Source organism: Geotrypetes seraphini, chromosome 4 (genome assembly GCF_902459505.1).
Source record: "Geotrypetes seraphini chromosome 4, aGeoSer1.1, whole genome shotgun sequence".
Classification (NCBI taxonomy): domain Eukaryota; kingdom Metazoa; phylum Chordata; class Amphibia; order Gymnophiona; family Dermophiidae; genus Geotrypetes; species Geotrypetes seraphini.
In genome coordinates, this window is record NC_047087.1 from 298190717 (window position 1) to 298217000 (window position 26284).

The 26284-nt window shown below is 42.1% G+C and overlaps 1 protein-coding gene across 3 annotated transcripts in view; it reads right to left on the reverse strand.

Annotated features, from left to right (window-relative positions):
- CFAP43 (cilia and flagella associated protein 43) overlaps positions 1-26284 on the reverse strand; it is a 387888-nt gene that overhangs the window by 207358 nt on the left and 154246 nt on the right. For all 3 annotated transcript variants that reach the window (XM_033942773.1, XM_033942772.1, XM_033942771.1), the window contains exons 16-18: positions 24435-24571; positions 7166-7316; positions 2389-2493 (exon numbers count right to left, since the gene is read on the reverse strand). In XM_033942773.1, the coding sequence (XP_033798664.1) occupies positions 2389-2493; positions 7166-7316; positions 24435-24571 (393 nt within the window). The remainder of the gene's footprint in view (positions 1-2388; positions 2494-7165; positions 7317-24434; positions 24572-26284) is intronic.

Genomic DNA, 26284 nt, shown 5'->3' on the forward strand with positions numbered 1-26284 from the left:
GAAAGATTCTAGTGAGTCCTCTTCAAGATTTATTCAAGAAATCCTTAGAGATAGGAGAGGTTACACAGTATTGAAGAAGATGTGGTCCCTCTTCACAAAATGGCTGCAGAAATGAAGTAGGAAACTAAAAGCCAGTAAGCCTCACTTTGGTTATTAGAAAAATAACGGCAGTGTTGCTGAAGAAAAGGACAGTGAATTTCTTAGAATCTAATGGATTACAAGATCTGAGACAACATGGCTGTACTACAAATGTAAATCATGCCAAATAAATCAGTTTGAATTCTTTGACTGGGTAAGCAGAGAATTGGATCGAAGATATGCGCTAGATGTAATTTACTTAGATTTTAGCAAAGCTTTTGACATAGTTCCGCATAGGAGGTTTTTGAATAAACTTGATGGGCTGACATTAGAGCCCAAAGTGGTGAACTGGATTAGAAACTAGTTAATAAGATGCCAGAGGGTGGTGATTAATGGAATTTGCTCGGAGGAGGGAAAGGTGAGTAGTGGAGTGCCTCAGGGGTCGGTGCTGGGACCAATTCTGTTCAATATGTTTGTGAGCGACATTTCCAAAGGGTTAGAAGATAAGGTTTGCCTTTTTACAGATGATACCAAGATTTGTAACAGAGTGGATACCCCAGAGAGATTGGAAAACATGAAAAAGGATCTGCAAAAGTTAGAAGCATGGTCTGGCAACTAAAATTCAATGCAAAGAAGTATAGAGTGATGCATGTGGGGAGTAGGAATCTGAGGGAGCAGTATGTGCTGGGAGATGAGAGGCTAATGGGCATGAACGGGGAGAGGGACCTTGGGGTGATAGTGTTTAAGGATCTGAAGGCGATGGAACAGTGTGATAAGGCAGTGGCTGTAGCCAGAAGGATGCTAAGCGGTATAGAAAGAGGAATAACCAGCAGAAAAAGGGAGGTGTTGATGCCCCTGTATAGGACATTGGTGGGGCTACACTTGGAGTATTGTGTTCAGTTTTGCAGGCCGTATCTGGCAAAGAATATCAGAAGTCTTTAAGCGGTCCAGAGGAAGGCGACGAAAATGGTAGGGGGGTCTGTGCCAATAGTATGAGAAGAGTCTGGAAGACCTGAATATGAATACTCTGGAGGAGATGAGGGACTGGGGATATATGATACAGATGTTTAAATACTTGAAAGGTATTAATATAGGACTAAATCTTTTCCAGAGAAGGGAACATGGTAAAACTAGAGGACATAAATTGAGGTTGCGGGGAGGTAGACTTAGGAGTAATGTTAGGAAATTTGTTTACATGGAGAGGGTGGTGGATACCTGGAAAGCTCTCTTAGGGAGGTGGTGGAAAGGAAAACGGTGACAGAATTCAAAAAAGCCTGGGATCTAATTAGAAAATGAATAGTATATATTGAAGAACTAAGGCCGATACTGGGCAGACTTGCACGGTCTGTGTCCCATATATGGCAACTCAGTATAGGATAGGCTAGGGAGGACATTAATGGGAACTCAGTAACTTGGAACATGAAGTCATTGCTGGGCAGACTTTAAGGTATGTATCTGCAAACATCAAGATGGTTGGATGGGTTGGAGTTAGCTTCAATGGCAACTCCAGTATTTGGAAACTAAGGACAGTACCAGGTGGACTTTATGGTCTATGGCCCAGAAATATCAAAGAAAAAAAGGACAATTTAATTATGAATTTGTGTTGTTGTTTGTTTGTTTTTTTAATTCTTTATTCATTTTTAACACTTACAAAAAGTGAAACAGTATATACATTTGTTCTTAAATACATCACTTAATACTCTATAAAACTCTATTTCTAATCCCATAACCCTCCCCCTCCCTTATTCAATAACTTTCATCAAACCCAAGAAAACAAATAATAACCACCCCCCTCCCCACATTGTTTATACTCAAAAGAAAACCAAAATCCCCCCACCCCATCCCCCCATCCTGGATGTGCATATTTAAGGGAAAAAAAGATTTTCATTCATTACAGTATTTTGTTAATGCCTCCCAAATATCCTGAAACTTTTTAATGTTCCCCCGCTGCATGGCAATTACCCTTTCCATTTTAAATATGTGACATAGAGAGTTCCACCAAAAGCTATAATTCAAATGTTCCCAATTTTTCATTATATGTTGTATGGCAACCCCTGTCATAATGAGTAATAGTTTATTAATGTTAATGTCCCAAATAACACCGTATCATAGGATAATAGGAGAATTTGTAATGCATATAACTAATGGGCAGACTGGATGGACCATTAGGTCTTCATCTGCTGTCATTTACTATGTTACTATGTTTCTACAATGAAAACAAAAAACCACATTTTAGCAGATTTGTGAAATGTGACAAGTCAGCACAGTTCCCAGCTTTCTTTGGTTCTTTTCTGTCCTAGGAGTACAAACCTCTCCATGTTTCTGATCCATCCAAGTGGCTTCAACTGCAGGCAATTTTGTATAACTTTCATCCTGTTCTGTCACTTCCAAACTTGATCTTGCCTCAAGAGTTACCTAAAATAGTACCAAAGAACAAATGTTACTAGTGAGATTATCTGACCTGTTTGAAGTCTAGTCCAGCAGTAATGTTTTCATTTTAATTTAAAAAATTGCACACAAACAGCAGAGGCAAAATTCAGAGCTATGCCTGATATTGTAGGTTAGGATTACTGAAAGTATGGTCTTAAACTGGAATAGATAACTTGTCCATTTAAGTTGGGATTGCTATTTGTGTGGACTTCCTTAAATAGATAAATTTAAATGGATAGTGGCTGATTAATTACCACAGTTAAACAGATAAATTGGAGCCCTGCCCTTACAATACTCTTGGCACCGGCTAATTTAAAACTACATTTTAGTCGAACATCAAGTTGTCTGGCCAAAATTTATCCATTAGTCTGCATAGAATTTTGAAAGAAAGCTACATATTTATGCTGTTAGAATCAGGTGCTGCCTCTACAAGTCCTTTTGTTGGTTTCCTGGTCCAAAAAAGAAAATGCTAAACTCGTTTCCAACTAACAAATTAACAAAAGGGAAATTAAGCATAAATTGCAAGAGACTCAGTTCACTCACATTATAAACAGAATGATGGGAGCAAAACAGAATAAAATATTCAGGATTTGCTGAACAGCAGTATTCATAAAGCACAGTTACTCACCTGTAGCAGATGTTATCTGACGAAAGCAGGCAGATATTCTCACATGTGGGTGATGTCATCCATGCAGCCCCAGCACAGACAGTCAAAAAGTGTACTGTCACTTTATAACTTTAAGACCGCCTGTACCGCATGCATGCTGATGTCTTTCCAATTGACATCAGCTCATGGGCCCAACAGTTCAGTAACAAAGCTAAGAAACCAACTGGGGGAGGAGGGAAGGTTGCGAGAATATCTGCCTGCTGTCCTCAGATAACACTTGCTTTAGATGAGTATCTATGCTTTATCCAAGAACAAGCAGTCAGCATATTCTCATATGTGGGACTCCTTAGATGCCAAGATCATGCCTCTGAGAAAAGGGTTACCGACAATTATCATAACCATGGTGAAACCAAAAGGGTTGGAGGAAAGTTAACATCTAAGTGGAGAATAAATTTTGAAGAACTGCTTGGCCAAACCGACTATCCCATCTGGAATGATTCTCTAAACAATAGTGGGATGTGAACTGAGGACCAGATGACTGTTTTACAGATGTCCTCAATGGGAGTGGAACACAGATGAGCTACTGAAGTCACCATTGCTCGAACTTTATGTGCAGTGACATAATCAGGCCGAGCATAGCAAAATAATATACAATCTGCCAGCCATGTGGAGAATGTTCTCTTGGAGACAGGATCTCCAAGTCTGTTAGGATCGAATGAGAAGAACATCTGAGTTGAAATTCTTTGAGATTTGGTGAGATCCAAGTATCAAGCAAGTGTATGTTTATAGAGCAATGTGTGGAGTGCAGCTTCAGCAGGGTGAAAATGTGGTCTTAGGAACTTCAGATGAGTACAGAGAACTACCATTGCATGGTAGAATGTTGTACATGGTGGTTCTAACACAAGTGATTGAAGCTCATTGTGCAGATGAGACTTCATTAGAGTGGAAAGTAACACATTAAGGTCCCATGCCACCGGAGGAGGATTGAGAGGTGGTTTGGTGTGATAAAGGCCTTTCATGAATCTAGAAACTAGAGGAAGAACAGACAAAGGCTTTTTATCTAGTGATGTATGAGATGCACTGAGAGCACTGAGGTGGACTCTGACTGAAAAAGTTTTTAGACAAGAATTGCAAAGGAGAAGGAGATAGTCAAGCACTGATGGAAGAGGGCATGTGATCGGATCCAGTGAGTGACAATTACACCAGACTATGAAGCGAGTCTACTTGAAACGATAGTGATGCTGTGTGGAAGGTTTTCTAGAAGCTTCAATGATGGCTGACACTGGTGCAGACAGTGTAAAAGCATCTACTTGCTGGGAGAGAGATACCATGCTGTGAGTGCTAACGAATGTAGATTGGGATGGAGGAGAGAACCCTTGTTCTGTGTCAGCAAGTTTGAAAAGATTTGTAGAGTGATGGGTTCCCTTTTGCTGAGTTACAGAAGTTATAGTTTGAGTAGAGTTTTCCTGAGTACCTGAGAATTGGAGGGAAGGTATAAAGAAACCTTCCCCTCCATTCAAGGAAGAAGGCATCTGACTCCAGACAATCTGGAGTATAGATTCTGGAATAGAAGGTTGGAAGTTTGTTATTGAGGGACGATGTAAAAAGGTCCACTTATGGAGTTCCCCAGTTGGAGAATATCTGATGGAGGATTGTTGAGTTGAGTGACCAGCCATAGGACTGAAGGAATCTACTCAATTTGTTTGCTAAGATGTTTTCTTTTCCTACTAGGTAGACCGCTGTCAAGAATATGTTATGGGGAATAGGCCAGGACCAGATTGAAAGAACTTCTAGGCATAGAGCGTGAGATCTCATACCTCCTTGTTTGGTCATACCACCTGATTGTCTATGTGAATGAGTATGACCTGATTTAGGAGGCAATCTTGGAATGTACAGAGGGAATAGGGAATTGTTTTAAGCTCTAGGAGACTGATGTGGAGAGATCTTTCTTGAGTGGACCAGGTGCCTTGAGTATGGAGGTTGTTGAGATGAACTCCCAATCCATTGTTAATGTTTTCTGATGTGGTGGAGTATTTAAAAAGAAGGCCTTTGGATAGATTGGTCGGTAACAACCACCACTGAAGGGACTGATAAAGGGCTGGTGTCACTTGAATGCATTGAGATAGAATTTCAGTGGCCCCACAGTGAGGTTGAGGCACTCAAATTTGAACTCCTCTCCAGGAAACCTCCTCACATAGGTTGTGGGCCTGATTACCAAACAGGCAGAAGGTACATTCATTGCTGAAAAGCACCCTTTCTCACATTTCTCATGTCCAGCTTGAGTGCTTCTACTCTCACTCGATCCAGTCTTGGTGTGATGTTGATGCAAGTGGATGACCAGACCAAGGCTTGTCTACCACTGAACCCATCGCTTTTTTATTTTGCACAATCTTTACTAATGTACTGTGAATGCAGCTGACTTTGCTGGCGATCTGGTGACACAAAAATCTTTCCTCGCTCATCACTGATACATGAACATGCTCCTTCAACGTCAGGTTCTGAATCTTGTTCATGGTTGATGTAGAAAGTTATGAAACACAAAAAGCCCACACTTTTTATAATTGCCCCGTTACTTAGACATCTGGATTGTGATTGGTCAGAAATAATGCGTGCGGATTGGACAGTCTCGATCCAGTTTTGAAGCATGATCTGTCAAAGTTATAGTAGCTATGTTCTAGTATCAACAAAATTGAAACAAACTATCTTAAAAAGTTGATTCTAATAGCCAAATGTATCCCTTATAATGTGGTACACAGTCAAATCTATTGGGTCAACAAATAAATTAAAATAAAAGGTCAAGAGAGTTGAAAGAATGCAAAATTCATAAATGGTTCTAGACTTTTGCACACCGCTGTAAATATGATGCAGTCCTGGGACAATCTTTTATAATCAAAAGTATTGCTAAAAGTATTTAACTTGCTAATCTCAACATTAAGATGTTATCCTCTCCCCCTTGAGATGAATAGCACCCATACTTAGAGCATATGATAATAAAGTGATATACAATATGCAGACTTGATTTTCATTTGATCTTAATCCTCCCTTATTCTTCTCTATCTCTTTCCCCTCCCCCTTTTACTAAGCCGCAGTAGAGGTTTCTAGCGTGGCTCGGAGCACTAAATGCTCTGACCCTGCTCTGTCACTAGGAATTCTATGAGCATTGGAGCAGTCGGAGCATTTAGCGCTCCGGGCCATGGTAGAAATCTCTACCGCGGCTTAGTAAAGGAGTAAGTATATTAAAGGAATATTGTTTGAAGTTACTACTCCCCCTTGTAAACATTCCTTGTGTGGGTAGTTCTTAAACACAATGCAACCCCCTTATAAGATTCAGAAACACATACCCCTGTTCATTACTCATAGTGCTTTTTAAGATAGTTCACAGATATTTTTCATTTGATGCAGGAAGAAATATATTTCAGTCTTAAAAGCCACAAATTTAGGTGAGGTAAGCCCAAGGTTCTAAGTCTTAGATAATTTAAAGCAAAATAATTTCTCCCAAAAAGATAAGAATAACACATTGAAGAGGGAAAAACAAATTACAAACTCACCAATTATCACAAGTCCATATTATACGAATAATTTATCTGGACTATAGGGAACATAAAAATACAATTGCAGGCCAAAAATTCTTACTAAACCCTATGGGGTCCTTTTATCAAGCCACGCTAGCGGGGTTAGCACGTCAGACATTTCATCACGCGCTAACCCCCGTGGCCGGCTAAAAAACTAACGCCTGCTCAATGCAGGTGATAGTGGCTAACGTGGCAGGCGGTTTAACGCACAGTATTATGCGCGTTAAACCCTACCGCAGCTTGATAAAAGGACCCCTATATCACTTAGGTGCTCATTATCAAAGGACATAAACGTATAAAGTTACAGAATAAAATATGTAGCTTTGTAAGTCTGTGCTTTGAAAATGAGCATTTTAATCAGCATTATTTTATGTTGTATACAAAAATATATACGTCAATTAAAAAATCTTTCCTAGCAGTCAAATGAATAGTATGACTTTCAAAATGTTCAAAAAAGCTAAGCTAGAAAATTTGAAACCTCTGCTTCCTTTTCTACAGCCAATGTCTCTTCTATCCATATGGGCATCGCTTGCAGAACTGTGTCTTCTTTGGAAATAGTGTCTTCCAGCAGAGATGAAATGGACTGACAATATTCATTGGCTGAGGCCAGCCTGTCTTTTGCCGAAAAACTGAGAAGCAAAATATTTTAGATTTTCTCAGAACCAAGAACAAATAGTGTTATCCAAGCTTACATCAGATTATTTCAATATGCAGGGCATGGTAAAGTATGCATTTTTACACCAGAAGCCATTGCAGAGCTATATTTTGAGTCTATTATAAAGAAGATTTGGCAGAAACATGAATTCTAGCTCTCAGATTATGCATTATTTAATTTAAGATCGATATTCAGCCTGTAGTGGTAAGTGGCTTGAAAGTCATTTCCAGATGCAGGCTGAAATAACCACAGATATTCAATACTGAGGCATGCCTGACTCCTTGCACTGAATATTCGAGTACGTCAGCCGACCCAGAAGAAAACCAGACTCAAGGCAATATTCAGACTGGTGTCTGGTTTCTTGGTTAGTGGACTGAAAATCACAGTGAATGCTCTGCCCCAACTCTGTCCCCAGCCTGCCCTTAACCTATCCAGTTAGGGTATGGCTGGATAGTAGTGATATTCATCAACACTAACCAGTTAAGTGTTGCTGAACAACAGCTTCTGGCTCACTCAGCAGCATCAAACCAGGTAGGAGCCCGGTTGAACCATTTTGAATATTGACCTATTTATCTCTTCAGTATTTTGGCAGACTTCATGTTTTTTTATATTCCATAGGTGCCATCTTGATAAAAATGATAGTGAGTTTGTCCCCTGTCCTGCATTCTAGGGCAGGGGTGTACAACTCTAGTCCTTGACAGTTGCAAGTGGATCTGATGTTAAAGGTAACCAAAAGATACAACTAACCATGCATGCTAATACAATTCATGAATATTCACTGTGAGAAACCAAAGTTGCTTACCTGTAGCAGATGTTCTTCTGAGGAGAGCAGGATCACCTCACCCACTTTTGAGAACTGGTATTTGATGATGCCTTGGTTGGAGTGGTGTAAACAAAGCTCCAGAGCTTTTATTAATGTTCTACTAAGCATATGTGACTTCCTGCATCATTGTTAAGAGAAGCAAGCTCTTAAGGGAGATAAGTGGGTTTTCTGAAGACCTGAATCCTGCTTGCCCTAGGAGAACATCTGTTAAAGATAAGCAACTTTACTTTCCCCAAAGAGAAGTTGGAATCCCTAGTTACAGGTTGCCTTTAAATAAAAAGGAGTAAAATAGAAAAATCTCAGTTCTAGGGGTTTTTTTTTTTGACTTATTGAATCGCTTAATTTAATTCTAATGAGCAATTAAATGATGGAGGCAGAGGCTAATATGAGATGATTTTATTTTGTTCGTCTTGTGCTATGATATTTAATACTGTACTGTATTGAGTAGAACTGTATACTGTATATAAAGTTGTAATCCACCTAGAAGTCACTTAATCTCCTATTGCCCCAGGCACATTAGATAGAGTGTGAGCCCACCGGGACAGATAAGGAAAAAAGCTTAGTACCTGAATGTAAACCACTTTGGCTATAAGTGGTATATAAATACTAAAAATATTAAGCAGCTTGAATGTGTTCCAGATTTGGTCAGCCTTACAGTGGTGTGGTGTATGCTCTGTTGCTACAGTGTTGGATGTCTTGTCAACCTCTATTTGTACATTTGAACTTTTCCTTCACCAGGAATTTGTTCAAGGCTCTTAGAACAACTATCATAATAAAACGCTAAGCAAGCATGCACACTCCTACCTGCGTGGGGGGAGGGAGGAAATTGGATGATTAATATTTTTATTTAATGATTGGATTTCTTTTTTTTTTTTTTTAAATATCTTTATTCGTTTTTACATTATGCAAACAAGTGTACAATAATTCAAGTCATACTATACATTCTTCACTTGAAACTCTACATTCATTTTATACCATAAACCGATTTCTGTTGAAGAATTGTTGGGTGGGGGGAAAGGTTATAATTTCTTCTTTAATGGATTATATGTATAAGAATGTCAAGTGCTGTATATTTTATTAGTAATGTAATGTTTTAATATTAATCACTTGTTTGTCAGTTTTAAAATGAATAAAGAATTTAAAAAAAAAAAGAATTGTTCCCCCTTTTTCTTTATTTTTTATTCTCTTTTAAATTTTTAGTATTGTAAACCATCTAGGTACATGTTAATAGATGGTATATGAAGTACAGAATAAACTTGGAAACTTAGGAGAGTACAAGAGATATTCAGCCAGGGTCGGCATAAGATAAGCAGGTGTATTTAGGACAGTTTAAATAAAGTACCACAAGCTGCTGTGAGAGACTGCAGTAGCCATTTTTAAAGGCCCCCCACGATGAGACAATGCTTCCACCCCCTGGGGAATATCCAGGCATGCAGAGTGAACATAAGAACATAAGAATTGCCGCTGCTGGGTCAGACCAGTAGTCCATCGTGCCCAGCAGCCCGCTCCGCAGCGGACCCCAGGTCAAAGACCAGTGCTCTAAATGAGCCCAGCCTCACTTGTGTACTTTCCAATTGAGCAGGAAAGTTCCAACATTGTCTTGAATCCCTGGAGGGTGTTTCCCCTACGACAGACTCCAGAAAAGCGTTCCAGCTTTCTACCACTCTCTGGGTGAAGAAGAATTTCCTTATGTTCGTATGGAATCTATCCTTTTCAACTTTAGAGAGTGCCCTCTCGTTCTCCCTTCCTTGGAGAGGGTGAACAACCGGTCTTTATCTACTAAGTCTATCCTCTTCAGTATCTTGAATGTTTCGATCATGTCCCCTCTCAATCTCCTCTTTTCGAGGGAGAAGAGGCCCAGTTTCTCTAATCTCTCGCTGTACGGCAACTCCTCCAGCCCCTTAACCATTTTAGTCGTTCTTCTCTGTACCCTTTCGAGTAGTGCATTGTCCTTCTTCATGTACGGCGACCAGTGCTGGACACAGTACTCCAGGTGAGGCCGCACCATAGCCCGGTAGAGCGGCATGATAACCTTCTCCGATCTGTTCGTGATCCCCTTCTTTATCATTCCTAGCATTCTGTTCGCCCTTTTCACTGCCACCATGCATTGCGTGGACGACTTCATCGACTTGTCGATCAGAACTTCCAAGTCTCTTTTCTGGGAGGTGTCTCCAAGTACCGCTCCTGACATCCTGTATTCATGCCAGTGGCGTACCTAGCATATGTGACACCTGAGGCTCATCATTTTTTGACACATCCCAATCTAATCTAATCTAAACCTTAGGTTTGTATACCACATCATCTCTACATTCGTAAAGCTCGACACGGTTAACAAGAGTTAGGGTAGAAAGGAACTCCAGTGGAGGGAAGAGGCAAAATGAAGAGAAAATTTAGAGGACTAGAATAACCAGAGAGGGAGGAAGAGTTTCATTTTTGAGAATAACCAGGTTTTCAGATGTTTACGGAAGAGTTGGAGGGAGCTCAGATTCCTAAGAGGGGAGGTAAGGTTGTTCCAGAGCTGAGTGATTCTGAAAGGGAGGGAAGAACCTAGTTTTCCTACAAGTGAAATGCCTTTTAGAGAGGGAAAGGTAAGTTTCAGTTTTTGGGTGGATCTGGCAGAATTGGGGTTAGAGGAGTTCCAAGAAAGAGGAATGAAGGGAGGGAGAATACCATGTAGGATCTTGAAAGTGAGGCAGGCACATTTGAAGTGGACTCTGGAGATAATCGGAAGCCAGTGGAGCTTGGATAAAAGCGGTGAGACGTGGTCGAATTTGCTTTTTGCGAAGATAAGCTTAGCAGCGGCATTCTGAATCCGCTGGAGTCTTTGAAGGTTTTTCTTTGTTAGGCTAAGGTAGATAGAGTTGCAGTAGTCCAGTCTGGAAAGGATGGTGGATTGGACAAGGACGGCAAAGTGTTTTTGATAGAAACAGGATCTCACTTTTCTCAGCATGTGAAGGCTAAAGAAACATTTTTTTTACTAGGGGGTTGAGGTGGATGTTGAAGGAAAGTGTAGAGTCAATGATGACTCCCAGAACTTTACTAGAATATTCAAGATGCAGAATGGGGCCAGAGGACAGTGGGATGGAGGTGGGCAGTTGGTCCAATTTTGGGCCGAGCCAGAGAAGTTTTGTTTTAGATTCGTTCAGTTTCATCTGCACAGTGTGGGCCCAGGATTGAAGGTTCGATATACATGAGGATATGTTCGCCAAGAGGTTGGTGAGGTTCTGGTCGGTCTCGAGGAGGACAAAGATGTCGTCTGCGTAAGTGTAGAGTGTTTCAAGGGGGGAGAGATGGAGGAGTTTAAGGGAGGACATATAAATGTTGAAGAGGATAGGAGAGAGAGGTGAGCCTTGCGGGACTCCACAGATCGGGTTCCAGGGGGAGGAAGAAGTGCCCTTCATGTTGACTATGTAGGAGCGGGAGCATAAGAACTTCGAGAACCAGTCAAGGATTGTGGAGTTTATGCCTATCTCGGTGAGTTGGTAAATTAGAATATCATGATGGACGACATCAAAAGCTGCAGAGAGGTCAAATTGAAGAAAGACGGCGAACTTGTTGCGAGAATGGAGATATTGAACTTTTGAGATTAAGGCGGTCAGAAGGGATTCGGTGCTGAAATTGGGACGGAAGCCGTATTGGTAGGGTTGAAGAATGGTGAATTTCTCAAGGTAGGAAGATAGTTGAGTGGATATGATGGACTCTAGCATCTTGGTAAGAAGGGGGATGTTAGCTATTGGATGGTAGCTGGATGGTGTAGAAGGGTCAAGTTCAGGTTTTTTCAGTAGTGGGGTTAAGGAAATATGGCCCATTTCTGGGGAGAAGAGACCCGAATGGAGAGTGGAGTTTATGAGAATGGTAAGAGATGAGATGGCCTGAGGGGGAGTGTTCTCGTAGAGGTAGGAGGGGAAAGGATCCAAGGTACAGTTGCAGGATTTCAATTTGAGGCAGAGATTATAGACCAGGGATTCGGAAACAAGTTCGAAGGAAGACCAGAATCTGTCTGCTGGGATAGGGTAGTAGTCTGTTGGAATAGGGTTGGGGTCAATTGGAATCAGAGATTTGTAGGAGATTGCAGGTGGGAAGGAGCACCTCAAGGTGGAGACCTTATCGTTGAAGAACTATGCTAGAGAATCGGCTGAGGGGGAGGAGGGAAGTATGGAGTCATTTTTGGAGTTTAAAGAACGCCAGATGTTAAATAATGTGCTACTCTGATTGTTGGATTTGGAGATTTTGTCACCATAGAAGTTTTTCCTTGCTTTTTTTAGAACAGTATTATAGATTTTAATGTTGACCCTCCAGGAGAGTCTGTCTGTAGGGGCTTTAGATTTTTTCCATTTTCGTTCCAGAGCACGGCATTTCTGTTTCAGTTCTCTGTGGTATGGGTGGTACCAAGGGGCCTTACGGGAGTAGGAAATGGTTTTAGTGGAGAGAGGGGCGAGGGAATGGAAGGTGGACTCGGAGAGGGCGACCCAATTTTGTCAGTTAGATTCTGGTTCTGCAGGTTTAGAGATGGGGGAAAATTTGTCGAGAAAATTGATCCAGAACAGGTTGCTCGAGATTTTTTTACGGAAGGTAATAGAATTTGAGGTGCGGGATGGGGGCCCGAGATGTGACATGAAAATGGGGAGACAGAAGGCCCCTAGGTAGTGGTCGGACCAGGGGACAATTTCCCAGCAAATGTCGTCAGTTGAGTAATAAGATCTAGAAAGCTGATGAGATATAGTGTGTGGTCTTTTTCGTGGGTTGGGGAGAGTGTGGGGGGGGGGAACGCCTAAAGCGGAGAGGAAGCTATTAAATTCGGATGTATCCTTGTTGGTGACATCGTCAAGGTAGAGATTGATGTCTCCGATGATCAGTAATCTTTGAAATTTGAGGAAGGCATTTGTTATGGTTTCAAAGACGAGTTCGGAGGAATTGTTCCAAGGGGCAGGTGGGCGGTATAGAAGCAGGATACCCAGAGGATGAGGGTGGAATTCGTCATTGACTGAGGCTAACATGTATTCTAATGAGGAGTGGCTGCCCTTTTCAAGGAGTTGGACATCGAAGAATGATTTGAAAAGGAGGGCCAGGCCGCCTCCTCTTCGGTTGGTTCTGGGAGAGAAGAGGCCTTGGTAGCCGTGGGAACAGAGTTCGTTTTGAGTAAATTGGTCATCTTTTGTGATCCAAGATTCTGTGATGAATAGGAATCCGGGGTCAGAATCCTCGAGTAGGTCCTTCAAGATTTGTATCTTATTGCAAGCGGATCTTGCATTGCAATAGAGTGTTGGGACTGGGGTGAGAGAATGTGAGGCAAGGTTGTGGGGAGTGGAAGCGAGGACAGGTTTTAGAGAGGCATGGCTGACTTTGCGAGGGTTTTTGTAGGATGGGTGGTGTTTGGGACGAATGAGCATGGGAATTCTGAGGCCAGGGCAAATATTGCAAGCATTTGTAGAGTCGAGGAGGTTGGGGGCAGAGGGTGTCAGGCAGGGGAAGAGTTTGAGAGAAGAGAAGAGTAGGAGAAGAAGGAACCATGAAGGTGGCTTCATGATGAGAGATTAGAGATCTATGGGTTAGATGGCCTGTTTGAGGCGTGTGAGAGTAGGTTAAGGATGGAGGAGCGACTAAGTAATAACGTACTAGGTATCAGCACAAACGATATTAGACAGATCTAGTAAAGCGTTTCTGAATCTATATGAAAAATATGATTTTTTAGTAACAATCCACATATCACACAAGAGTGCACCTATGAAAAGGCAGCATCTTAAACACTGCAGTGAGCACTAGAACACCAACACATACATTGTAAAACTAAACAAGCCAGATCCCGCACAGTCAATTGATCCTGCAGTCAATGCCAACTGAAAACTATGTCCTTTTCATATACACAGAACAGAGATACACCCTCGCCTAATATGGAGTAATCACAAACAAAAATAGAAATATGTAGACAAAATTTAACTGAACCGCCAAGAAACCAGACTCTGCATACAATGCAACACCACAACACCACAAAAACGGTGACACATGTCCCCTTATACTGTGCAAAATATAAAGACAGTGGATGTAAATTTGAGAAAACTGATACATAACAATCACCACTTTACAAATTAACAAATAAAAATAAAACAAATAATGAGAAATAAGAACATAAGCAGTGCCTCCGCTGGGTCAGACCAGAGGTCCATCGTGCCCAGCAGTCCGCACACGCGGTAGCCCAATAGGTCCAGGACCTGTGCAGTAATCCTCTATCTATATCCCTCTATCCCCTTTTCCAGCAGGAAATTGTCCAATCCTTTCTTGAACCCCAGTACTGTACTCTGCCCTATTACGTCCTCTGGAAGCGCATTCCAGGTGTCCACCACATGTTGGGTAAAGAAAAACTTCCTAGCATTCGTTTTGAATCTGTCCCCTTTCAACTTTTCCGAGTGCCCTCTTGTTCTTTTATTATTCGAAAGTTTGAAGAATCTGTCCCTCTCTACTCTCTCTATACCTTTCATGATCTTGTAAGTCTCTATCATATCCCCTCTAAGTCTCCTCTTCTCCAGGGAAAAGAGTCCCAGTTTTTCTAATCTCTCAGCGTATGAAAGGTTTTCTATCCCTTTTATCAGACGTGTCGCTCTTCTCGGAACCCTCTCTAGTAACACCATATCTTTCTTAAGGTACGGCGACCAATATTGGACGCAGTACTCCAGATGCGGACGCACCATTGCCTGATACAACGGCAGGATAACTTCTTTCGCTCTGGTTGTAATACCCTTCTTGATTATGCTCAGCATTCTATTTGCCTTCTTAGCAGCCGCTGCGCACTGTGCTGTCGGCTTCATTGTCATGTCCACCATTACCCCCAAGTCCCTTTCTTGGGTGCTCTCCTTCAATAATATCCCTCCCATCGTATAGCTGCACCTCGGGTTTCTGCTTCCCACATGTAGTACATTTCTCAACGTTGAACTTCATCTGCCATCTCGTCGCCCATTCCTCTAGTTTGTTCAAGTCTCTTTGCAATTCTTCGCAGTCCACTTTAGTCCGAGCTCCTCTAAATAGTTTGGTGTCGTCCGCAAATTTTATTATCTCACACTTCGTCCCTGTTTCTAGATCATTTATGAATATATTAAATAGCAATGGCCCAAGCACCGAGCCCTGTGGGACACCACTCGTGACCCTCCTCCAGTCCGAGTAGTGGCCCTACACTCCCACCCTCTGTTTCCTACCCGCCAACCAATTTCTGATCCATCTATGTACATCTCCTTCCACCCCATGGTTCTTCAGTTTCCGAAGTAGGCGTTCGTGGGGTACTTTGTCAAAGGCTTTTTGGAAGTCTAGGTATATGATGTCTATGGGGTCACCTCTGTCCAATCGTTTGTTAATTCCTTCGAAGAAGTGCAATAAGTTTGTTAGGCACGATCTCCCCTTGCTGAAACCATGTTGGCTGGCTGTCAGAAGTTTATTTCTTTCAAAATGTTCATCGATGTTGTCTTTTATAAGTGCTTCCACCATTTTCCCTGGAACCGAGGTCAGACTCACCGGTCTGTAGTTTCCTGGGTCACCCCTTGATCCCTTTTTAAAGATGGGCGTAACATTGGCTATCTTCCAGTCCTCTGGAATCACGCCTGTTTTCAGGGATAGATTGCAGATTTGCTGCAGTAGTTCCGCTATCTCCTCCTTTAGTTCCTTCAGAACCCTTGGATGGATTCCGTCCGGACCCGGGGATTTGTCAGTTTTTAGTTTTTCTAGCTGCCTGCGTACGTCTTCCAGGCTCACTTCCATGGATGTTAATTTTTCTGCTTGATCTCCCTTGAAGATTTGCTCAGGTTACGGTATGTTGGATGTGTCTTCATTTGTAAATACAGACGAAAAGAACATGTTAAGTCTTTCTACTACTTCTTTCTCTTCCTTCACCACTCCCTTCCTGTCTCCATCGTCCAGCGGTCCCACCTCCTCCCTGGCTGGCTGCTTCCCTCTAACATATCTAAAGAACGGTTTGAAATTTCGAGCTTCCCTGGCTAGCCTCTCTTCATACTCTCTTTTGGCTTTTCGAACCACACGGTGACATTCTTTTTGATACTTCCTGTGCTCTTTCCAGTTGTCCTCAGTTTTGTCCTTTTTCCATTTCCTGAATGAATATTTCTTATTTCCTATCACTTCCTTCACTATTTTAGTTATCCACGCCGGGTCTTTTGTTCGACTCTTTTTGCACCCCTTTCTGAATTTGGGGATATACAGATTTTGCGCCTCGCTCACAGTGTCCTTGAAAAAAGACCAGGCATGTTCTACCATTTGCCATTTTCTGGAAGTGTTCCTAAGTTTCTTCCTTACCATTTTCCTCATTGCTTCGTAGTTTCCTTTCCTGAAGTTGAACGTTGTCACTATGGTTCTATTTCCTTTCGGTATTCCTACTTCGATAAGAAAAAAAACATTTTATTGGACTAATCCATTTTTCAATTAGCTTTCAGAGGCCAAACCTTTCTTCAGAACAGTACAGTATACTGCTGTTATGGTATCCTGTCCTGACCTGACGAAAGGGGTTTAGTCCAAAAAATTGCCTTATTTCCATTTCCTATTTATAAACTTTTATCAATAAAGTTACAATACTACTTGATTCTAAGTAAAGTAACAAAAAAAATCTTTCTATCTTTTGTTGTTTCTCCTTTAATCATCTTCTCTTTGCTCTCTTCTTTCTATACAGCGTTTGTCCTCTCTCCCTTCCGTGCAACATCTGCCCTCTCTTTGTCCCTTCCACCCAGCTTCTGCCCTCTCTCTCTACCTCTTCCATCTACTGCCCACACTCTCTCTGCCCCTTCCATCTACTGTCCACCCTCTCTCTCTTTCATATGGCATCTTCCCTCTTTCTATGTTCCTTCAATAAACTGTATATCCTGTGTCCCTTCTCTCCTTTGCACATGATTCATTTCAGCTTCACCCCTCTCCATTTTTCTATCTCCACCCCCTCCCCTATGCTTTGGCATCTCTCTCTTTCTCTTCTCCTTTCCTTCCTTCCTACTCCACACCATGGTCTTGTATCTCTATCTCTTTCCCTTCCTTCCCCCATGCCATGGTATCTCTTCCTCCCCCTCCATGGTCTGGTATCTCTTTTCCTTTTTTCCTTTCCCTCCCTCCCATGGACTTGGCATCTCTGGTTCCTCTCCCTTGTCTTCCTTCTCCCTCCTTCCCTCTCTCTACCCAATTGGGTGCTGCAGCGTCAGCATTTCTCTCCCCCCCCTTCCCTGTGCAGCAGCAAGTTTCAAGTTCAAGTTTCTTTATTTTTGATATACCATCTATCAAAACAAATGTCTAGATGGTGTACAATATATAAAGATTATAAGGGACTGTTAAAATAAGTAAATAAAAGCAATATTTTATATATATATATATATATATATATATATATATATATATATATATATATATATATATATATATATATAAATACTAGACGGATTTGGATTTCTCCCCCCTTCCCTATGCAGCAGCAGTATTTCTCCCCCCCCCCTTGCCTATGGAGCATTTCTACCCCCCCCCACTTGCCTGTGTAGCATTTCTCCCCCTTCCCTGTGCAGCAGCAGCATTTCTCCCCCTCTTGCCTGTGCAGCATTTCTTCTCCCCCTTGCCTGTGCAGCAGCAGCATTTCTCACCCCCTTGCCTGTGCAGCATTTCTGCTATGTTCCCTGTGCAGCAGCAGCATGTCTCCCCCCTTGCCTGTGCAGCATTTCTCCCCCCTTGCCTGTGCTGCATTTCTATCCTCCCCCTTCCCTGTGCAGCAGCAACATTTCTCTTCCCTACCCAGCATTTCTGTCTGGTTCCCCTGCTCAAAGCCGCGGATGTCTACACCTCACGCCCGCGGCTTTGAGCAGGGGAGCCGGCCAGAAGCTGTACAACCGCTGGAGTGAGGACCCATGGACACCCATGTTTACAGCCATTGCTGATGATTAAGGAAAGCAGCAGCAGCAGAATAGGGAGGGTGGCCAGCTGTGCATCCCCTTGGGGCGTGCACCCAGGGCAGACTGCCCCCCCTTGTTATGCCACTGATTCATGTATGAGATTTTTGTTACCGACATGCATCACTTTACACTTATCCACGTTGAACCTCGTCTGCCATGTCGATGCCCATTTCTTGAGCCTGATTATGTCACGCTGCAGACCTTCGCAATCCCGCTATGTCTTTATTACTCTGAATAACTTCATATCGTCTGCAAATTTAATCACCTCACTCATCGTACCAATGTCTATATCGTTTATAAAGATGTTGAAGAGAACAGGTCCAAGCACCGAGCCCTGCAGCATCCCACTGGTGACACTTTTCCAGTCCAAGTATTGTCCATTTACCCCCACTCTCTTCCTATGCTCCAGCCTTCCTATGCTCTTCCTATGCTCTCTTCCTATGCTCCAGCCAGTTTTTAATCCACGTGAGTATTTCACCCTCAATTCCATGACTCGCAATTTTCCAAAGTAGTCATTCATGTGGAACCTTGTCGAATGCCTTCTGAAAATCCAGATATACAATGTTGCCTGGGTCGCCCTTGTCTATCTGCCTGTTTACGCCCTCAAAGAAGTGCAGCAAGTTCGTCAAACAAGATCTGTCTTTGTTGAAACCGTGCTGGCTGGTCCTCATCAGCCGTGTCCATCAAGGTGATCAATGATGCAGTCCTTTATCAGCGCCTCTACCATCTTTCCCGGTACCGAGGTCAGACTCACTGGTCTGTAGTTTCCCAGGTCCCCCCTCAAACCTTTTTTGAAGATTGGCGTAACATTCGCCACCTTCCAGTCCTCCGGAATCTTTCCCGATTTGATCGACAGGTTAGCTACTAGTTGAAGCAGTTCAGCTGTAGTCCCTTTCAGTTCTTTGATTACCCTCGGATGGATGCCATCCAGTCCCGGGGATTTATCGCTCTTAAGCCTATCTACCTGCCTGCATACCTCTTCTAGATTGACCATCAACCCTGTCAGTTTCCAGCATATAGTCTGATGGGTTCTGGTATGCTGTGTATATCCTCTTCAGTAAATACAGATGCAAAAAATGTGTTCAGTTTGTCGGTGATTGCTTTGTCCTCCTTTAGCACTCCCTTCATTCCACGGTCATCCAACAGTCCCACAGCTTCCTTCGCGGGTCGTTTCCCCTTAATATATCAAAAGAACAGCTTGAAGTTTTTCGCCTCCTTGGCTATATTTTCCTCGTGGCCCCCTTTTACCGCCTTATGGCACCTACGTTGATATTGTTTGTGCTTATCCCAGTTTTCGCTCATTTTTAACGCTGATTCTTTGTTCTTTTTCCTCTTGGATCCCTTGTTGATACATGGTATATATAGATTTTGCGCCTCGGTGACCGTGCCCTTAAAAAGAGACCAAGTTTGCTCTAGCATTTTTACAGTGCTTATCCTCTTCTTAATCTTCTTCCCGACCATGCGTCTCATCTCTTCGTAATTCCTTTTTCGGAAGTTCAGTGCCATAGCCGTCTTTCTGGACCGATGTTTTGCCTCTGTGTCTAGGTCGAAGCGGATCATATTGTGATCGCTGTTTCCCAGTGTCCCTTCTACTTCTACACCTTGTGCCGGTCTTGCAGTCCATTTAGAATTAAGTCCAGAATTGAATTTTCTCTTGTATTTTCCTTGACAAGTTGTTCCAGGAAGTAATTGCCTAAAGCATCCAGGAAGTTGGGGGAGGCCAGCCTGACAGGGGGAGGGGCATTCCTGGAGGGGTTTGGAAAGGGGATTGGGAATCAGAGGCTCAGGGGGGTTATTTAAACAACAAAAAATACTTATGTAGGTCCCAGCCCTGTATTCAGCCAGGGCCCGCATAACTCTTATGTGGACCCAGCTAAATTGAATGGGCCTGTATAAGCTTTGGGCAGCCAGGCTTCCCAGACTTGGTCCTCAGTATTCAGTGTTGGTGCCTGTACATGGCCTGACTCTGCATATTGGGAGCTAAATCAGTCGGAGATAGTAAGCATTTTAAAAAAACACTGATTCACCGGCTGAATATCAGGAGACTATGGGGCCTCATAATAAAAAAAAAAAGTCTAAAAAGTGGCCTAAATGGGTACTTGGGTGATCAAAAAGCCTGATCGTACCCATAATCAAAGCTGGTTTTAGACATATCTAAAACCAGCTTAGGCCTTTCCCCTGCCTCTAAATGCACAGAGAGAAAAGAGGCGTTTTTAGAGGAGGGGAAAGGGCAGGCAGTGGGCGGAAGGTGGGCCGACCTAGATCTAGGCGTGCAGCAGGTATAACCAAAACTTTAGGCAGGTTGCCTAGTCGGCACTTATACGTTTTGACTTAGACTAAGTCAAAACAGGTATAAGTGCTGAAAAGGGGCCGCTGAGCTGATCGTGACTGCTGTGATCAGCTCAGCGGCCCCAGCAACCTGCCTACCCCCTACAGCAATGATCGCGATAGGAGAGATGGCTCATCTCCCCTGCCGAGATCCACACTTCCCTCCCCCCCACAACAATCAGGGCAGGAGGGAGCCCAAGCCCTCTTGCTCCGTGGCACCCCCAAACTCCCTGACACTATCAGGGCAAGAGGGAGCCCAAGCCCTCTTGCCCCACGGCACTCCCAAACTCCCCAACACTATCAGGGCATGAGGGAGCCCAAGCCCTCCTGCCCTCGATGCAAGGGCCTCCCCGGACCTCCGATCGCCCCCCCCCCCCGCCAACCCGCAACCCCCCACCGACCCTACAACACCCCATCTGTTGAATGGCTGGCCTTAGGACCTGATTGGCCCAGGCGGCTCAAATCCCACCTTAGTGCCCCCAGTGCCTCCTTCCTATGTCCCCCTCACTTCCTTCCAGATTTTTTCCCCTAAAGTGGGAGGGGCCTTACGCGCCTGGACCAATCAGGCCCTAGGATCTTGTGGATTGGGCAGTGGAGGGGCGGGCCCGCCTCATTTGGACGGAGGCGGGCCTGCTGGTCAGACAGTGCGAGGAGCCGTTCAGCCAACTGGGAGGTAAGGTCAAAGGGGGGTTCCGGGGTGGGGGGTTTTGTTGGGGGGGGTCTGGCAGGAGGTGTTGGGCACCCTCCAGCCAACAATCTTAGGAGGGCTGTCAGGGGGGAGTCCGGCAGGAAGGGTTGGGTCGATCTTAGGAGGGCCGTCAGGGGGGTCCAGCAGGAGGGGTTGGGCACTCTCCTGCTGGTGATCTTAGGATGGCCCTTGGGGGGTTTGGATTCCAAAGCAGCATTCGGATTCCAAGACAAAATTTACTACAAAAAAAGTTCACATTCCAAAACATTCGAGTTCTGGGGCGTTCGGATTCCGAGGTACCACTGTATATATATATCTTCTTTTTTGTTGTGATCTTGTCTCTTGCTGCAGATATCAATTTTCAATGGTCAATTTTCAATTCTCTTTTGGTTGCAAAGGCTATTTACATCCTTCATTTGGTATGTATATGTTGTTATACATAGTTTCCACTTGCTTTCCTGTATAAGACTAGGGTTTCATTTGCATGCCTATTTGCATTCTCTTGGTCATACTTTTGTTATGTTCTTTACTTTTCCCTTTAATACTTTGTGCTATTCTCAGCCAACAGGCACTTTATTGAGTACATGTAGATTTCTTACATGGGATCTCTTCTGTAATACTACCTATTTGGTACCCTTTGTCTGGTCATACATTCTTCAACATTCATTCATTATTTACTTTTTATTATTATTCACTGTAACTTTGTAAATGTTTTGTTACATATTCATTCATTTATTACTGGTTAATTATTATCGTTTATGGTTATTCTATGTTAACATCTTAGGACCCCTGAGAAAGGTGTTTTGCCGAAACGCAGCCCATTTTGGGTCCGTATTATACAAATGTGGACAGTGTTTTTAGTTTTTTTGAAGAAATAAAACGAAGATTTCAATCATCTTTTGTTTCCACTGCTCATGCCTCTCCCAAGGCCACACCTACTTTGGAGTTACATGCTATGAAATTTAGACATACATATTATAGAATAGGATGTAGGACAGATCCAAAACTCCTAATTACTGCCAATTAAGTGCTTGTTAACACCAATAATTGATTGCTAATGCCTAATTTAAAATAATAACTTTATTCTTGTATACCACCCACCCACAAAGATCCAGGCGGTTTACAAAAAAGAAGAACTGGACAATCAGTGAAATATATTGGACATAAAAAAAAAAAGTTAAGAACAATTATGTAATAAATTTATCAAACAAATATGTTTTTAAAATCCTTCTAAAAGCAGTATATGAAAACATTTGAAAGATCAAAGGAGTTAACCAAGAATTCAGTTTTCCAAATTAAAAAGCAAATGTCTTATTTAAAAATCTCTGGAATCGACAGAACTTAATAGCGGGATACATAAACATAAAATAATTATGGGTATTTTTTAATGATCTATAACAGGTAAATTGAGAGGCTAAGTAACCTAGAGCCAGACCGAAAAGAGCTTTAAAACAAAGACAATTAAACTTAAAAAGAATACGTGCTTCAAAAGGCAACCAATGTAGCTGATGATAAAAAGGACTGATATGATCATACTACTTCAGACCAAAAATTAAACACACTGCTGCATTTTGTATTAAACGAATATTACATTATATTACATTAGTGACTTCTATTCCGCCTTTACCTTGTGGTTCAAGGCGAATTACATAAGAATTGTTATGATCTTAATACATAAGCTTATATAGAAACATTTTCTAATTTGCTAAGGAGTAGATTGGTAATGTCGGTGGAGTTTGGAATTTTGTTGGTAAAGTTATATTGGTTTTATGTGTTTTTTGAAGAGTAAGGTTTTTGTTTCTTTTTTGAAAGTTTTATAGTCTGTGGTTGAGTATGTTTTAAATTTTTCTTGTAAGATGCCACATAGATAAGCCTGAAAACAACATTGGAAACTGTAGAAACATGGATGACTAACCACAAACTGAAGCTGAACACGGATAAAACCAAATTCCTACTGCTAGAAAAAGACAAAGAACCAACCTTAACTGAATTGGTGGCAAATGCAATCAAATACCCAATACAGCCCTCGCTCAAAATTCTGGGAGTAATGATAGACAGGTGCTGCACAATGCAGATACATACCAACAAAACTATCCAAAAAGCTTTCTTAACCATGCGCAATCTGCGGAAAATAAGAAAATTCTTTGACAAAGTACAATACAGGATCATAGTCCAATCACTTGTGCTAGGACTTATAGACTACTGCAACAACCTTTATCTACCATGTCCCACCAACATGATTAAACAACTACAGACAGTACAGAACACAGCTCTCAGACTCATCTATTCGCTAGGAAAATATGATCACATCACCAATGCCTATCTAGACTCTCACTGGCTACCGATACGAGCAAGAAACTAATTCAAACTATACTGTCTACTATTCAAAGTACTAAACAGAACTGCACCTATCTACCTAAACAACCGCCTACACCGAAACCTTTCACCCAGAATAAGGAGAACCCAGATCCCGTTCACCTACCCCCACTCAAAGGCACTAGATGCAAAAAACTATATGACAACCTATTTGCTACACAAGCGGCGAAACTTGATCCCACCATCTCCAAGCTGCTGATCACAACTACTGACTATAAAGCGTTCCGAAAAGATATCAAAACCATACTATTCAAAAAACACATCCCAACAACCTAATCTCCCCTCATTTCCTATCCCTACCGCACTTTCCTTGCAATTCCTCCCTTTCAGGCAACATCTAATCAAGTCTCTATGACGATACGTCAATACATACCCGGAAACATTGTAACCACTAAATATCTCAAAACGTCCGATACCTCTACTTATAAACTGAATCTAGCTTTCTGTAATGTAAAGTTATGCTATGTAAAATAATGTAATGTAAAGTTATATAAGTACTGTAAGGTAATGTAAAGTAATGCAAAGTAAATCTACGTAAAGCTATGTAAAGTAATGTATGAAAAGTTATGTAATGTAAGGTATGCAAAGTTTGTAAAGTAATGTAAAGTATTGTATTGTCATCGCCTGGAAATGACCAGCCATCTTCTAATGTAATCCGCTTAGAACCGCAAGGTACAAGCGGAATAGAAATCACTAATGTAATGTAAGATACAATAGTCAAGAATTGATAAAATTAGAGATTGTACAAGAATCCTAATAGAGGGGACAATATCAAAAATTTGTTTATTAATTAAAACTAGTTAATTAGTTTACACATAGCTCTGGGATCCATGCCCAAATTTGTGTGCTCAGCTTTGGGGGACCTATACAGAATTCGGTAGTTAGCTAACTCTTGGAATTATCCATATTTTAGAGTGCACAGTCCATCAACTCCATTGGCTACTACTTTACTGTAGTACTTACCGGTACTTCCATTCTAGACACACTAGTGCACCATCCTCCATGCCAGTAGTGACTATAGTTTGTCCATCTAGTGAAAAGGCCAATGACTTGATTCCTCCAGTGCGGTATGAATGGCACTGTATCTGAGTAAACCTTACCTGAAAAATAAAAACCCTGGAAAAATTAGGTTTTTACCTTGTTAATCTTCTTTTTTGTAAATCCACACTCTATTCCTGAACTCTCGGGTAGTCAATCCCATCTCACAAGATCTCTCGTAGGAAGCTTCATATGCATAGTTTTGCTCCTCCTCTCTTATCTCTGGACTGTCTTCCAATTTCCAGTGTGTGACAAAGCAGACAATCATTCTTGTAGAGCAGGCTTGTCAAACTCAAATCACATAAGGGGCCGAAATCTAAAACACAGGCTAAGTCATGGGCCAAATTTTTTCTTAAGATACTTAGCCTCTCCTTTACTAACGCACAGCATGGGCCCCAGCACCGGCAGCAACTACTCCGACTCTCACAGGACTTCTATGAGCATCGGATCAATCACCGCCGGTGGCAGTGCCAAAACCCACGCTAAGCGCCAGCAAAGGAGGGGGTTAGTCTTAGTAGAAGTATAGGGATACAACCTCTCCAACCGGCTATGTGTTACATACAAAATAAATAAAAAAGACTTTTCGTCTCTCTTTTAGGTCCTAGTTCATGCTTGCTGTCTAACACCAACTCTGACAGGATACACATTTCAAATCTGACATATTGTAATCAAAAAATAGAAAATACTATTATTTTTTCTACCTTTTGTTGTCTGGTTATTTTGCTTTTGGTCCCAGTTTCTCTTTCTGATTTTGTCTATCTTCTAATTCTCTTTCCAGTGTCTGCTGTCCATTTTTTTCCCTCTTCTCTCTTGCTCCAGTCCCTGTCTCCAACATATTGATTTTTTCCTTTCAACTTTTCTTTTTAAATTCTTTATTCATTTTTTAAAACTTCAATTGTGCACAAGAAATAATGCATTTACATATAATATTATCATTACAGCACAATAACAATAGAATAAGGACAAGACTTATTTCTCCCCACCCCTTTCCAATTAACCAACACTTCATAAAAATACCTATAAACAATCTATCTATACCTCTTAACCATTGCCCTCCCCGGATGTGTATATTTTCCTCATTTATCTAAATAAATCAATCCTTACAATATTTAGTTAATGGTTCCCAAATTTTTTATAATATCACTTCTGAATGACCATAAACTTCTCCATTTTAAAGACATAACATAGTTTCTGCTGCAACTGGACAACTTGGCAAACCACCTGGTGTCCCTCAGACTCAGACTGGGCTTTGATGAGACAATCATCCAGATATGGGTGGACTTGGATGGTGAGTCTACGTTGAAGGTCCGAGGTCCTGTAGCCAGCCTGAAAGGCAAGGCCGTGAACTGGAAGTGCTATTGCAAGAAGTGGAACCTCAAATATCTCCTGTTCTTCGGAAATATGGGAATATGAAGACAGACCTCTGTCAAATCCAGAGAGGCTAGAAATTCCCCTGGTACAACAAAAGCAATCACTGACCTGACTGTTTTCATTTGGAACCGCAAGATTTTGAGAGCTGCATTGACTGCTTTGAGATCCAGGATTGGTCTCCCAGTTCTCAGAGCCTCTTTTTCAAATGATGAAGTATATTGAGTATCTGACTGAGCCCAAATCGGACTCTGGAACGGGCTCTATGGCTGCTATATCCAGTAATCTCTAGACTGTTGCTCTGACCTTTGCCTCTTTTCCACTGGGGAGTCTAGAAAAAGGTCTGGAAAGGGAAGATAAAACTCAAGTTTGTACCCCTTTCATAGAATGTCCAGCACCCAGCAATC